This window comes from Elephas maximus, chromosome 17 (assembly GCF_024166365.1).
Source record: "Elephas maximus indicus isolate mEleMax1 chromosome 17, mEleMax1 primary haplotype, whole genome shotgun sequence".
Classification (NCBI taxonomy): Eukaryota; Metazoa; Chordata; class Mammalia; order Proboscidea; family Elephantidae; genus Elephas; species Elephas maximus.
In genome coordinates, this window is record NC_064835.1 from 48,066,508 (window position 1) to 48,080,993 (window position 14,486).

The window sequence follows — 14,486 nt, forward strand, 5'->3', positions numbered from 1 at the left end:
TTTTTTTTCTAGCGCACATGGAACATTCTCTAGAATAGACCACATATTAGGTCATAAAACAAACCTTTGCAGAGTCCAAAACATCGAAATATTACAAAGCATCTTCTCAGACCACAAGGCAATAAAACTAGAGATCAATAACAGAAAAACGAGGGAAAAGAAATCAAATACTTGGAAAATGAACAATATCCTCCTGAAAAAAGACTGGGTTATAGAAGACATCAAGGAGGGAATAAGGAAATTCATAGAAAGCAACGAGAATGAAAATACTTCCTATCAAAACCTCTGGGACACAGCAAAAGCAGTGCTCAGAGGTCAATTTATATCAATAAATGCACACATACAAAAAGAAGAAAGAGCCAAAATCAGAGAACTGTCCCTACAACTTGAACAAATAGAAAGTGAGCAACAAAAGAATCCATCAGGCACCAGAAGAAAACAAATAATAAAAATTAGAGCTGAACTAAATGAATTAGAGAACAGAAAAACAATCGAAAGAATTAACAAAGCCAAAAGCTGGTTCTTTGAAAAAATTAACAAAATTGATAAACCATTGGCTAGACTGACTAAAGAAATACAGGAAAGGAAACAAATAACCCGAATAAGAAATGAGAAGGACCACATCACAACAGAACCAAATGAAATTAAAAGAATCATTTCAGATTATTATGAAAAATTGTACTCTAACAAATTTGAAAACCTAGAAGAAATGGATGAATTCCTGGAAAAACACTACCTACCTAAACTAACACATTCAGAAGTAGAACAACTAAATAGACCCATAACAAAAAAAGAGATTGAAACGGTAATCAAAAAACTCCCAACAAAAAAAAGTCCTGGCCCGGACGGCTTCACTGCAGAGTTCTACCAAATTTTCAGAGAAGAGTTAACACCACTACTACTAAAGGTATTCCAAAGCATAGAAAATGACGGAATACTACCCAACTCATTCTATGAAGCCACCATCTCCCTGATACCAAAACCAGGTAAAGACATTACAAAAAAAGAAAATTATAGACCTATATCCCTCATGAACATTGATGCAAAAATCCTCAACAAAATTCTAGCCAATAGAATCCAACGACACATCAAAAAAATAATTCACCCTGATCAAGTGGGATTTATACCAGGTATGCAAGGCTGGTTTAATATCAGAAAAACCATTAATGTAATCCATCACATAAATAAAACAAAAGACAAAAACCACATGATCTTATCAATTGATGCAGAAAAGGCATTTGACAAAGTCCAACACCCATTCATGATAAAAACTCTTACCAAAATAGGAATTGAAGGAAAATTCCTCAACATAATAAAGGGCATCTATGCAAAGCCAACAGCCAATATCACTCTAAATGGAGAGAACCTGAAAGCATTTCCCTTGAGAACGGGAACCAGACAAGGATGCCCTTTATCACCGCTCTTATTCAACATCGTGTTGGAAGTCCTAGCCAGGGCAATCAGGCTAGATAAAGAAATAAAAGGTATCCGGATTGGCAAGGAAGAAGTAAAGTTATCACTATTTGCAGATGACATGATTACATACACAGAAAACCCTAAGGAATCCTCCAGAAAACTACTGAAACTAATAGAAGAGTTTGGCAGAGTCTCAGGTTATAAAATAAACATACAAAAATCACTTGGATTCCTCTACATCAACAAAAAGAACACCGAAGAGGAAATAACCAAATCAATACCATTCACAGTAGCCCCCAAGAAGATAAGATACTTAGGAATAAATCTTACCAAGGATGTAAAAGACCTATACAAAGAAAACTACAAAGCTCTACTACAAGAAATTCAAAAGGACATACTTAAGTGGAAAAACATACCTTGCTCATGGATAGGAAGACTTAACATAGTAAAAATGTCTATTCTACCAAAAGCCATCTATACATTTAACGCACTTCCGATCCAAATTCCAATGTCATATTTTAAGGGGATAGAGAAACAAATCACCAATTTCATATGGAAGGGAAAGAAGCCCCGGATAAGCAAAGCACTACTGAAAAAGAAGAAGAAAGTGGGAGGCCTCACCTTACCTGACTTCAGAACCTATTATACAGCCACAGTAGTCAAAACAGCCTGGTATTGGTACAACAACAGACACATAGACCAATGGAACAGAATTGAGAACCCAGACATAGATCCATCCACGTATGAGCAGCTGATATTTGACAAAGGACCAGTGTTAATTAACTGGGGAAAAGACAGCCTTTTTAACAAATGGTGCTGGCATAACTGGATATCCATTTGCAAAAAAATGAAACAGGACCCATACCTCACACCATGCACAAAAACTAACTCCAAGTGGATCAAAGACCTAAACATAAAGACTAAAACGATAAAGATCATGGAAGAAAAAATTGGGACAACCCTAGGAGCCCTAATACAAGGTATAAACAGAATACAAAACATTACCAAAAATGATGAAGAGAAACCCGATAACTGGGAGCTCCTAAAAATCAAACACCTATGCTCATCTAAAGACTTCACCAAAAGAGTAAAAAGACCACCTACAGATTGGGAAAGAATTTTCAGCTATGACATCTCCGACCAGCGCCTGATCTCTAAAATCAACATGATTCTGTCAAAACTCAACCACAAAAAGACAAACAACCCAATCAAGAAGTGGGCAAAGGATATGAACACACATTTCTCTAAAGAAGATATTCAGGCAGCCAACAGATACATGAGAAAATGCTCTCGATCATTAGCCATTAGAGAAATGCAAATTAAAACTACGATGAGATTCCATCTCACACCAGCAAGGCTGGCATTAATCCAAAAAACACAAAAGAATAAATGTTGGAGAGGCTGTGGAGAGATTGGAACTCTCATACACTGCTGGTGGGAATGTAAAATGGTACAACCACTTTGGAAATCTATCTGGCGTTATCTTAAACAGTTAGAAATAGAACTACCATACAACCCAGAAATCCCACTCCTAGGAATATACCCTAGAGATACAAGAGCCTTCATACAAACAGATATATGCACACCCATGTTTATTGCAGCTCTGTTTACAATAGCAAAAAGTTGGAAGCAACCAAGGTGTCCATCAACGGATGAATGGGTAAATAAATTGTGGTATATTCACACAATGGAATACTACGCATCGATAAAGAACAGTGACGAATCTCTGAAACATTTCATAACATGGAGGAACCTGGAAGGCATTATGCTGAGCGAAATGAGTCAGAGGCAAAAGGACAAATACTGTATAAGACCACTATTATAAGATCTTGAGAAATAGTAAACCTGAGAAGAACACATACTTTTGTGGTTACGAGGGGGGGAGGGAGGGAGGGTGGGAGAGGGTTTTTTTATTGATTAATCAGTAGATAAGAACTGCTTTAGGTGAAGGGAAAGACAACACTCAATACATGGAAGGTCAGCTCAATTGGACTGGACCAAAAGCAAAGAAGTTTCCGGGATAAAATGAATGCTTCAAAGCTCAGCGGAGCAAGGGCGGGGGTCTGGGGAACATGGTTTGCGGGGACTTCTAAGTCAATTGGCAAAATAATTCTATTATGAAATCATTCTGCATCCCACTTTGAAATGTGGCGTCTGGGGTCTTAAATGCTAACAAGCAGCCATCTAAGATGCAGCAATTGGTCTCAACCCACCTGGAGCAAAGGAAAATGAAGAACACCAAGCCCACATGACAACTAAGAGCCCAAGAGACAGAAAGGGCCACATGAACCAGAGACCTACATCATCCTGAGACCAGAAGAACTAGTTGGTGCCCGGCCACAATCGATGACTGCCCTGACAGGGAGCTCAGCAGAGGACCCCTGAGGGAGCAGGAGAGCAGTGGGATGCAGACCCCAAATTCTCATAAGAAGACCAAACTTAATGGTCTGACTGAGACTGGAGGAATCCCGGCGGTCATGCTCTCCAGACCTTCTGTTGACACAGGACAGGAACCATCCCTGAAGACAACTCATCAGACATGAAAGGGACTGGTCAGCGGGTGGGAGAGAGACGCTGATGAAGAGTGAGCTAATTATATCAGGTGTACACTTGAGATTGTGTTGGCAACTCTTGTCTGGAGGGGGGATGGGAGGATAGAGAGAGAGGGAAGCCGGCAAAATTGTCAAGAAAGGAGAGACTGAAAGGGCTGACTCAAGACGGGGAGAGTAAGTGGGACTAGGGAGTGAGATGTATGTAAACTTATATGTGACAGACTGATTGGATTTGTAAACGTTCACTTGAAGCTTAATAAAAGTTATTATAAAAAAAAAAAAAAAAAATCTACCAAGGAGCCCTGGTGGTACAATGATTAAGCACTTGGCTGCTAACTGAAGGTTGGCGGTTTGAACTCATCCAGTAGTCCCACAGAAGAAAGACCTGGCAATCTGCTTCTGTAAAGATTACAGCCAAGAAAACCCTACGGGCAGTTCTACTCCGTCACATGGGATCACTATGAGTCAGAATCAACTCGACAGCACCCAACAACAACAAAATTTACTATCTCCACCTTCCCTTATCACCAGGTCTGCTACTGTTTGAGAACGAGACGACTAGCACAGGGTTTAAGAGCTGAAATATTTTTAAAACACCCAATTTAGTTTCTTTAGAAGTTAAAGCTCAAATGGGTTAAGGGACTCATCTCTAAGCCTGATCAGTTCAGTAGCACACGATAGTGTGCTGGACAACGTGCTGAGCAAGATATGTAAGAGATGTTCCCTGCCCCTCAAGAGTTTCAGTCAGGCAGAGAAGACCATTATATACATAGAGCCCTGGTGGCGCAGTGGTTAAGAGCTACAGCAGCTAGCCAAATGGTTGGCAACTGGAATCTACCAGCTGCTCCTTGGAAACTCTATGGTGCAGTTCTACTCCGTCCTATAGGGTCACTATGAGTCAGAATCGACTCGATGACAATGAGTTTGGTTTTGGTTTTTATGTATATATATACACACCACCGTATATACTGTCACATTTTGCAAGTACCTCCTTGAAGGTTATACATTTACTTCCTCAATTACCTCCCCCATCACTGATAAACTTAACACTTTGAAGAGTGACACCATCCCCCCCAGAAGGTCCCCACTGATCCCATTCCTGCCTGCACCCCACCTTAACTCCCCCACTATCCATCAAGATTCCATTCTTATTCCTTGGCTTCCTCCCCAACACACACTCAGGCTGCTCTCCTTTTCATCACACCCCCAGTCACCAGGTCAGGCGAAAATGAAAGGTTATAACACACTGAAACCTGTGAGAGCCAGAACTTGACGGGACCGTCTTGTTTTTCCGAGTCTTGTAAGTTTTCTTCCTTTGACAGGGTGTAGTCTTACCACTTTTCTATCACCCATTTTGGTGGAAAATATTTGAGCTTTCCTTCTCTGACAGGTTTCTGTCTTACACAGTTTCTGGTTTTCACAGGTTTTACTGTATTAATTTCCATAATTATCTCTTCATCCTTTCCCTAACAACCTGAGCCTCCACCCAAAGCTCAGGGCGGTACACGTGGTAAAAAGACAGAGGTGTTAGATACCCTGGTTTACAAAGGTTTTGGTCAAGTATCAACCAACCTCTCCAAATTGACCTTTACTCTCTCTACCATAGATCACAAAGGATTTCTCCAATAATAACCTGGCAGGTTATTTTTCCACCCTGTGTCTGTCTTAGCTTCTGATACTGTGGATTACTAGACAGTACCCTCTGTGAGCTTAATTCAAAGATGCTACAGTCGCTTGCTTAACATCCTCACTTGACAGTCCTTACTACATTACTTCCCTGGAGGCTTACCGTCCATTTCCTTCTAGAAGAGGGACCCCTACACCCCCCCAGCCCAGCCCCTTCCTATACTGGGCAACGGTACACATATCATAAATGACAGTCTGACCATGTCACATAAGTTTCCTAAGCCAGAATTGTGTTCTATGAGTAGACACTCCACTTGTTCTACCCACTTTACTAGGTAGATTCCGCCCTTTCCTCAGTACTACCATGTAGTCTTCTACTAAATCCAGTTGCTGCTACTTCCTAAATAGCTTTCCATCCCCTCAGCTACTGCCTCACTTCAGGCTCGTTTATGACAGACAATCCTACTAGCCCAGCCAGTGCCCTTGTTTGTATTCATACCCCCTCCCCTTATCTATTATCTACAAAGCTCACGTCAATCCCCTGAACTTAACACCCTTGAACACTCAACCCTCCCAACCCATCTACAAACTTCCTTTCTTCTTCTGCCTCCCTTCCCATGCCTCCTATATGCCAGCCACAATGAAAATGCGCTCTTCTGTGAATGGTACATGTTCTCGCTCTGAGAGCTTCTGCTTCCCCAAGGCACCTGCACAACTCCTGCTCAAAGCATTCCCTCAGAGCTGATGGGAGCCCTTTGAAGATCTAGGTTAGACTATGGACTCTCTGAGAAAGGGAGTCCAGAAACCTCTATCCCCACGACCAAGTAACCAGCACATAGTAAGTGTTCAGTATTTCTAGTATCTTGGATAGATGTATTTGAAATTTCAGGCAAAAATGAAACGTAGTAATTATCTCTTCATTCTTCGCCTAACAACTGGAGCCTTTACCCAAGAGCTCAGGCCTATACGCTTAGTGAGAAGACAGAGATTTTCGATACCTCGGTTTACAAAGTTTTCGGTCAAGTATCAAATTTTCCGTTGCCTGTACACAGGCTTTAAGACTCAGGAGAGCCAAACAATCATCCCAGTTGCTCAGATTCTAGTCCATGCAGTCCAGTCTGCCCTGGATCCAGATCCTAGATTCATTACTTGACTCTGATCTGGCCTACTCCCATATCACTACTGCTTGTCTTGCTCCCCCAGCACCCAGGTTCCCTGCCAAATGATGCCAACAATTTAACAATAACATCAACTTGGTCAATTTTAGAATTCTATGCTCCAGTCTGGAGCAAAGGACCATAAAAGTGTTTCTGACACAAAGAAAACATTCTTTGATGGTTACAAGGGTGGGGAGGGAGAGAGGGGGTATTCACTAGCTAGACAGTAGACAAGAATTATCTTAGGTGAAGGGAAGGATGACACACAATACAGGGGAAGTCAGCACAACTGGACTAAACCAAAAGCCAATAAGTTTCCTGAATACAACCAAATACTTCAAGAGACAGACTAGCAGGGGCAGGGTCTGGGGACCATGGTTTCAGCAGACATCTAGGTCAATTGCCATAACAAAGTTTATTAAGAAAGTGCTCTGCATTCCACTTTGGTGAGTGGCATCGGGGGTCTTAAAAGCTAGTAAGCAGCCATCTAAGATGCATCAATTGGTCCCAACCCATCTGGGGCAAAGAAGAATGAAGAACAACACCAAAGATACAAGGAAAATATTAGCCCAAGAGACAAAAGGGGGCACATAAACTAGAGACTCCATCACCCTGAGGCCAGAAGAATTAGATGGTACCCAGCTACCATCAATGACCGCCCTGACAGGGAACACAACATAGAGTCCCTGATGGAGCAGGAAAAAAGTGGGATGTAGAACTGAAATTCTAGTAAAAAGACCAGACTTAATGGTCTGAATGAGACTGGAGGGACCCCAGAGGACATGGCCCCTGGACTCTCTGTTAGCTCAGAACTGAAACCATTCTTAAAGCCAACTCTTCAGACAAAGATTAGACTGGAGTATAAGACATTAAATGATACTTGTGAGGAGTGTGCTTCTTAGCTCAAGTAGATACATAAGATCAAATGGGCAGCTCCTGTCCAGAGGCAGGATGAGAGGGCAGAAGGGGACAGGAGCTAGTTGAATGGACACGGGGGATACAGGGTAGAAGGGAGGAGTGTGCTGTCACATTACAGGGAGAGCAACTAGGGTCACGTAGCAATATGTGTATAAATTTTTGTACAAGAAGCTGACTTGAACTGTAAGCTTTCACTTAAAGCACAATAAAAAGTGTTTTTGATCATTATAATGCAGTAAGCTATCCGTCTAACACAGGTGCATTTGGATACCTAAGTTACTTGTACTGTAATAGGTCCTAATGATGAACTTACCTAAAGGAGAAAAAAAAAAAAAAAAAGAAGTAGTCTTAAATTTCTTGATCCAATTCTCACAATCTCAGAACAGAATTAAATCTGGTACTTGAACTCACCATTGCATAGTAGCCTATAATTTCTCAGGGTAGAAATTACAAATGCCAAATCAACCACTTCCTTTGAAAAACTATATTTGGCTACCCAACCATAAATGACCAACCAAACTTCCTTAGTATTAAAGAGGAGGGGGTCCCATTTCAACACCAAATCTACTCAAAATTCTAAGTTTCCCTCCTCTTCGCATTCCAGGCATTTTTCCAATTAAATACCGACAACTCAATTTACACTAAAAAACAGCTCTATTACAGTGAAAATTGTCAAATCTAATGAGAACTCTCAGAAAACATGAAACACTTAAATATCTCTTACACAGAAATTGTGAACCAGAAACTTATATTATCTCCATCTGCTTGAGTATAGAAATTATGACCAAGATCTGAAACTAGCAAAGAAGAGCAGAAAAGACAGCAAAGAACAGAGAAAACAGCTTTATAAACACTAATAAAATGGGCCATGCACTGTCAGAACTTCAGGAAAGCTTTACACAAGTGACAAAAACAAATCCAAGTTACCTCAGAGCAAGATTTTGCTTGCTTTGAAACCAGGCTTCCATTATTCTCAGAAGACTTTCGTTTCACAGCTCCAATTCTTGTAGAATTACCTAAAATATTTAAAAAAATGGTAAGTTGGCCTCTCTGTTTCTCTTAATGTGAGAGGAAGAAAGGGGAAGGGGGAAGGAAAAGAAAAAGTACTTTAATCAAACAGTGTAACTTACCACATGTCACGAACTTATCATGTATAACTTCAACATGAATCAGTGATGGATCCACAATTTTCAGTGCTGGAATCTTAAAAATAAATAAAACAAAAATACTGGAAAATTAAAAAGTGCTTGAGAGCTTACTGAAAAGTAGCTCTATTAACATAACAATAGTTTACTTGTAGCAAGTAATTTATTTTTAAAACAACTGTGGTTATTTATATCCCTGCTCTAATATTTTAGGATAAAACAGCTCCTACAGATGTCCTTTTAGGAATTCTCTTTCCCTCTCAAGTTAACTTACAGGCAACTATCATCATCTTTACCTCCTCACAGTTGACTTGAAGAGTTTTTGATGCTGGGTTTCCATTTACGATGGTTGCTGAAAACCACTGAGTAGATGGGTCCAAGCTATAAATTTTTACTTCTGAACCAACTAAGTTTTTGTCACCTTAAAAAAAAAAAGTATTCTTAGAAAAATTTACATTGCCTCCCAATTTCACCATTATCCAAGACAATCTTTTTCTAAGTTTTAAGAAAAACCTAGAAAATAAAGTAAACATTAAAAACATTGCTATACATATAAGAAGACAGACATTTTGGCCAAGTTAAAAGCAAGTTAAATCTTTTATTTTAAAGTTCCACGTTCCTACTGATGCATCTCAAGGGGGGCAACATATTTATTTACTCTGGCATGTTGCATCACACCAAGTGGCATCAGACAACTCATGAGACCTAACTCACTGTCCTGTGTAGAGTTTTAGAGGAAGCAAATTCAGGAACTGTTAGGAGAGACAAAATACTCAGGATTGTGAAACTGACCAAGCAATTCAGTAACAGTAAATGAGAAGGTTAGGATTATCAAATGAATGCCTTATCAATTTCATATGATTGAAATTCCAAACATATCAAATTTCATGTCAAAATATAGTTGAACTTTTAAAATATCTACTCTACTTTTATAGTTCCATATAATTGCTGAACTTCCAAACTTCAGAAGGTTTAGAATGTATTAATAAAGCCCTTCAGTCAACTAGTTGAATAGGGAAAGCAGAAAAGGAATTTCTAAAAAAATTAGAAATTTCAGTGAGAAAATGCGTGAGAAGGGCTAAAACTTAAGCTTTTTACAAGCTACTCATTGGTCAACTGGTAAGTCACTAGTAGATAATTCACATACCTTGTAGCAGATGACTTTCATCCAAATGTTTCACAATCAAAGCTTGAAACTCTTTACTAACATTCTGATTATCCGAAAGGGAAAGTCGAAGATGGTTTACATCCTGAAAAATAAAAAAATTATTAAACCTTGTAAGCAGTAAATAAGAATAAGTGTTCAAATTCCAGTGGATATTTCAATCAGTTTAATCAGAAGGGTTAAAGTAGTGTCAACTAGCCATTTGATAGTAACAAACCATTGCAGCACCAATGAACTGCACAGGTCAGAAAGTAAGAAACCATCAAATCATCAGTTTGGGAGACTGAAGTGAAGCCACTCCAAGCTAAGAGTGTGGGTAAGAGCGTTGTTGTTGTTAGGTGTCGTACAGTCGATTCCCACTCACAGCGACCCTATAGGACAGGGTAGAACTGCCCCACAGGGTTTCCTAGGCTGTAATCTTTATGGAAGCAGACCACCACATGTTTTTCCTGCAATGTCACCAGGTGAATTCAACTGCCAACTTTTCACTTAGCAGCCAAGTGCTTAACCATTGTGCCATCAAGGCTCCTTTCAGATACAGAGATAGAGATACAGTATAGATACAGATACACTGTATTTCATGCAAATAAAAGAGTAGCTCAAAGTGCAATTTAAACATGACATAGCTATGGTGATGGGAAGCATAGTAACCAAACTAGCTATCAATCCAAGTCTAAAACAATGTATTCGAAACTGGGATTGGGCAAAGAGTAGGTCCAAATTCAAGGGGTGAGAGACAATAGAAACATACAGGTAAGACACACAAGAGACACATCCATATTGTCAACCCACTGAAGTTGTTTTTACCAAACAAATTATTTCACAAAGATTCGTTTAACCTAAATAGTATTCCAAATGCATTCTTCTTTACAAAAGGCTGAGAGAGGGACCAAACAGAAAATATGAATGAATAGCCTAAGGCGTTAGTAAGCCACTTTCTGAACACTCAATTCTTGGCAGCCGCTCCATTCTTGGCACTAGTCCATAGTCTTTTGGCTTTGTATGCACACCCAGTTATGATTAATGTATACAGAAACTGTCAATAAGAACAACCTGCCAAACCCAATCTCTAGCAGGGCAAAGAAATAACAGTACTAAACATAGTAATCCTTCCAATAACAGACTTTCATGCTTTTCTGCCACAGCAAAATGGATAAACAGCAGCCAGGAATGTTTCACCCATTTTTCCCATTGTGAAGGACAACTAGTCTTGTAGAGAGGGAATGTGCTGGAGAAATAGATTTTTCCTGCCAAGTTACATTAGGCCTAAAGTAGGATCTCCATAAGAACTCAACATTAATTACCAGGGTGGCTCATGTGCGTTGTTTTGTGTTTTATAGGGCATTTATTGCTAGTGCAATTTCAAAAAATTTTAAGTATGTTCTCTAACTCCCACTATAAAACGAAAGGGCACACTAACAAAGAGAGCCACGAAGGGCTCCTCAATTAACCAGAATAATTCTAGTCTGCCCGGGAGAGTTTTAGAGCTCATCAAAAGCACCAGGTAGTTGACCTGGATACCTTGCCCTTTTTTTTTTTTTACCCATGGATAACTGGGCCAAATTCAACCCCAAAGGCAGACCTTAAGTTTCAAACCCAATTTTTACATATGCCAAATGATGCTTAGAGTAAGCATCCTACTCCCCAGGCTTTCCCAGGCCTGATCTGATCACCCACATGCCTGTGAGAAGGCCCCGAAAAACTGATACTCTGACCACATCAGGGTCAGCAGAAGCCAGAGACACATCTAATAACCAGTGGGTTATTACTGTTACATCAACAACGTAGCAGGCTTTGCCACATTAATATCCCACAGCACATCAATTCTATGTCAAACAGACACTTCCCTGAGAACAAATAAAAACTTACTGATCTAGGTTTTTCTTTTTCACTCTCAAGAAACTAAGAGTTGACCTTAACTGAAAAAACCTGGATGCACGAAATATGTAAATCCAGAAAATAACTGCTTAGAAGTAAAAACCATTTTCTCAGTAAAGCAAGATATCCACATCCTCCTGCACGTTCCTTGGTCCCTAAGTGAGGAAAAAGCCTACCTTAAGGTATGCCTTTTAAGGTAGGCAAAGTATCAAGACGCCTACCTAACACATGAAGGGAATCTGTGTTTGAAATTCAATTAAGTAAAAGCACCCTCCTCTATTCCATTTACTTACACATTATAAAATAAGGTTTAGCTTGAGAACTTGCTTTCACTCACTTCCAGGATATGAAAGTAAAAGTGAGACTGTAACAGAGAGAAAGTCAGTGCTTTAGCTTATCCAAAACAGTCTCAGCATTGGCAATGACCAGTGACCTAAACTGCCTTTTAGCAAATAGGTTTAATTGTTCTACATGCTGTAGAAACAAGTCAGGTCAGTCTCTGAAGTCACAAAATTGAAGCAGGTAAAGGGGTCATTAAGTTTCATAAACAACGTCTAATAGATGATTGCTATTATAAGAGAAACATTATTCCCAGGGCAGTGATCTGTGGAGATAAATTCATCTGTGTGTTCCTTCCCTCCCTCCCTCTATTTTCATAATAGAGAGGAGAAAAAAGTCACAAATGAGCAAGCATGACCCAGGAGGTTAAACGTTGTGAAGGAGGTGGGAGTTATGCAAGCTAATCGGAAAGAATAATACAGAGATATAGACACAGGTGTTGTTGTTGTTAGGTCCCGTTGAGCTGATTCCCACTCACAGAGACCCTATAGGACAGGGTATGACCGCCCCATGGGGTTTCCTAGGCTGTAATCTTTATGGAGGCAGATCACCACGTTTCTCCTGCAATGCCACCAGGTGAATTCAAGTGCCAGCTTTTCGGTTAGTAGCCAAGTGCTTAACCATTGTGCCACCAAGGCTCCTTTCAGGTACAGAGATAGAGATACAGTATAGATACAGATACACCGTATTATACACAAATAACGTGTACCTTCTGCCTTTGTTTGCCAACTGTGCCCTCCCCATGAGGTATTTCCATAAGCATCGGCACTACTGAAAATACCTCACAGGGGGAGGGCGTAGTTGGCAAACAAAGGTAGAAGGCAAAAATACTGGCATAGCGGCACTTAGGAAGATACCTTGCAGGAGGAAGGCAAGGTTGGCAAACGAATGTAGGCTCGTGTTTTTGGCATAAAAATATGATACAGAAATAGATGTAGAGATAGAGATAAAGGTATAGACACAGACAGATAAGTTCAGCTTCTTTGTTTTACCTGTATTGGCTTCAAAACATCTTTAGAAAGAAACACTCTTTGTTGATCTCCTAGAAAGCGAACAGAAGTTATGGATCCCAAACCAGCTTTGTCCAACAGAGGTTTGTACATCTGAAACAAACAACAGAAAGTGTTTTTGGCATCAGAACTGATGTCAGTGTAATTCTGAAAATAGGGTCTGGCAATTTTTTGCATACAGAGAAAAAGATAAGGCCATTAATTTTTTTATTTATCGCAAGAATCTCAACAATTATTTATGCAACCATAAAAAGGTTACACAATTTCTATTCAAACCCAATAATTTAAACTAGAATAAAATTGTAATACTTATTGACAAATAGTTAATCAAAAACAACTTCTTAAAATTTCTCCTAGAGGGAAAAGAATCATAAATTCAAAATGATCACTTCAGTGATCATCTCAAGCCCTTCTATTTTACCAAAAAGGAAATCAAAATCCAGATTTATCACAGGATTCCTCCAAAGTTAAAGAATAAGTTAGATCAAAAGTTGGAAACACACTGCCACACAAATGATAATTATGTGGTCTGTGACAGGTGTTAGTGAAATTATATAAATGGGAATACACAAGAAAAATAATTATTATTAACATTGACATGCTTGCTTGCTACTATACCATCATTATCTAGCTCCAAAACACCAAAACCAAATCTGTTCCCATTCAGTTGATTTTGACTCATAGCAACCCTATATGACAGAGTAGAACTACCCCGTAGAGTTTTTAAGAAGCTCCTGGAGGATTCGAACTGCCGACCTTTTGGTTAGCAGATGTAGCACTTAACCACCATGCCACCAGGGTTTCCTTATCTAGCTTAGGGGTTTGCAAACTTTTTTGTAAAGGGCTAAAAGGTAAATATTTTAGATTTTGAAGGCCATACAGTCTGTCACAACTACTCAGCTCTGCTGCCACAGCACAAATTCTAGAAACAATATAAAAATGAATGGGTGTAGCTGTGTTCCAGTAAAACTTCACGAATCGGTGGCCAAAGTCTGTAGTTTCCCAACCCACGATCTAGAACATAGGATAAATCTTCAGAAGATTATGCACTAACCTAATAACCTCTCTTTTTTACGAGAAAGAGAACTGTAAAATAATAATAGTTATCATCTGAAGAGTGGAAAAAAATTGGTTAGTGTTAATCCAAAAATCATTAACAGAATAGTTGCAAAAAAGGAGGTCGATTAGGCCTGGACCTTTAGTAGTCCCTCGGGAAACCACAATATTTAACCTCTCTAAGTAAGCTGTACAAATCCTATCTCCAATCGCCTTCCTGAGAG

General features: G+C 39.5%; 1 protein-coding gene across 3 annotated transcripts in view; it reads right to left on the reverse strand.

Annotated features, from left to right (window-relative positions):
- Positions 1-14,486, reverse strand: part of KDM3A (lysine demethylase 3A) — a 63,741-nt gene that overhangs the window by 37,502 nt on the left and 11,753 nt on the right. For all 3 annotated transcript variants that reach the window (XM_049856756.1, XM_049856758.1, XM_049856757.1), the window contains 5 exons: positions 13,189-13,299; positions 9,962-10,064; positions 9,111-9,235; positions 8,800-8,872; positions 8,597-8,685 (listed from right to left, as the gene is read on the reverse strand). In XM_049856756.1, coding sequence (XP_049712713.1) covers positions 8,597-8,685; positions 8,800-8,872; positions 9,111-9,235; positions 9,962-10,064; positions 13,189-13,299 — 501 coding nt within the window. The remainder of the gene's footprint in view (positions 1-8,596; positions 8,686-8,799; positions 8,873-9,110; positions 9,236-9,961; positions 10,065-13,188; positions 13,300-14,486) is intronic.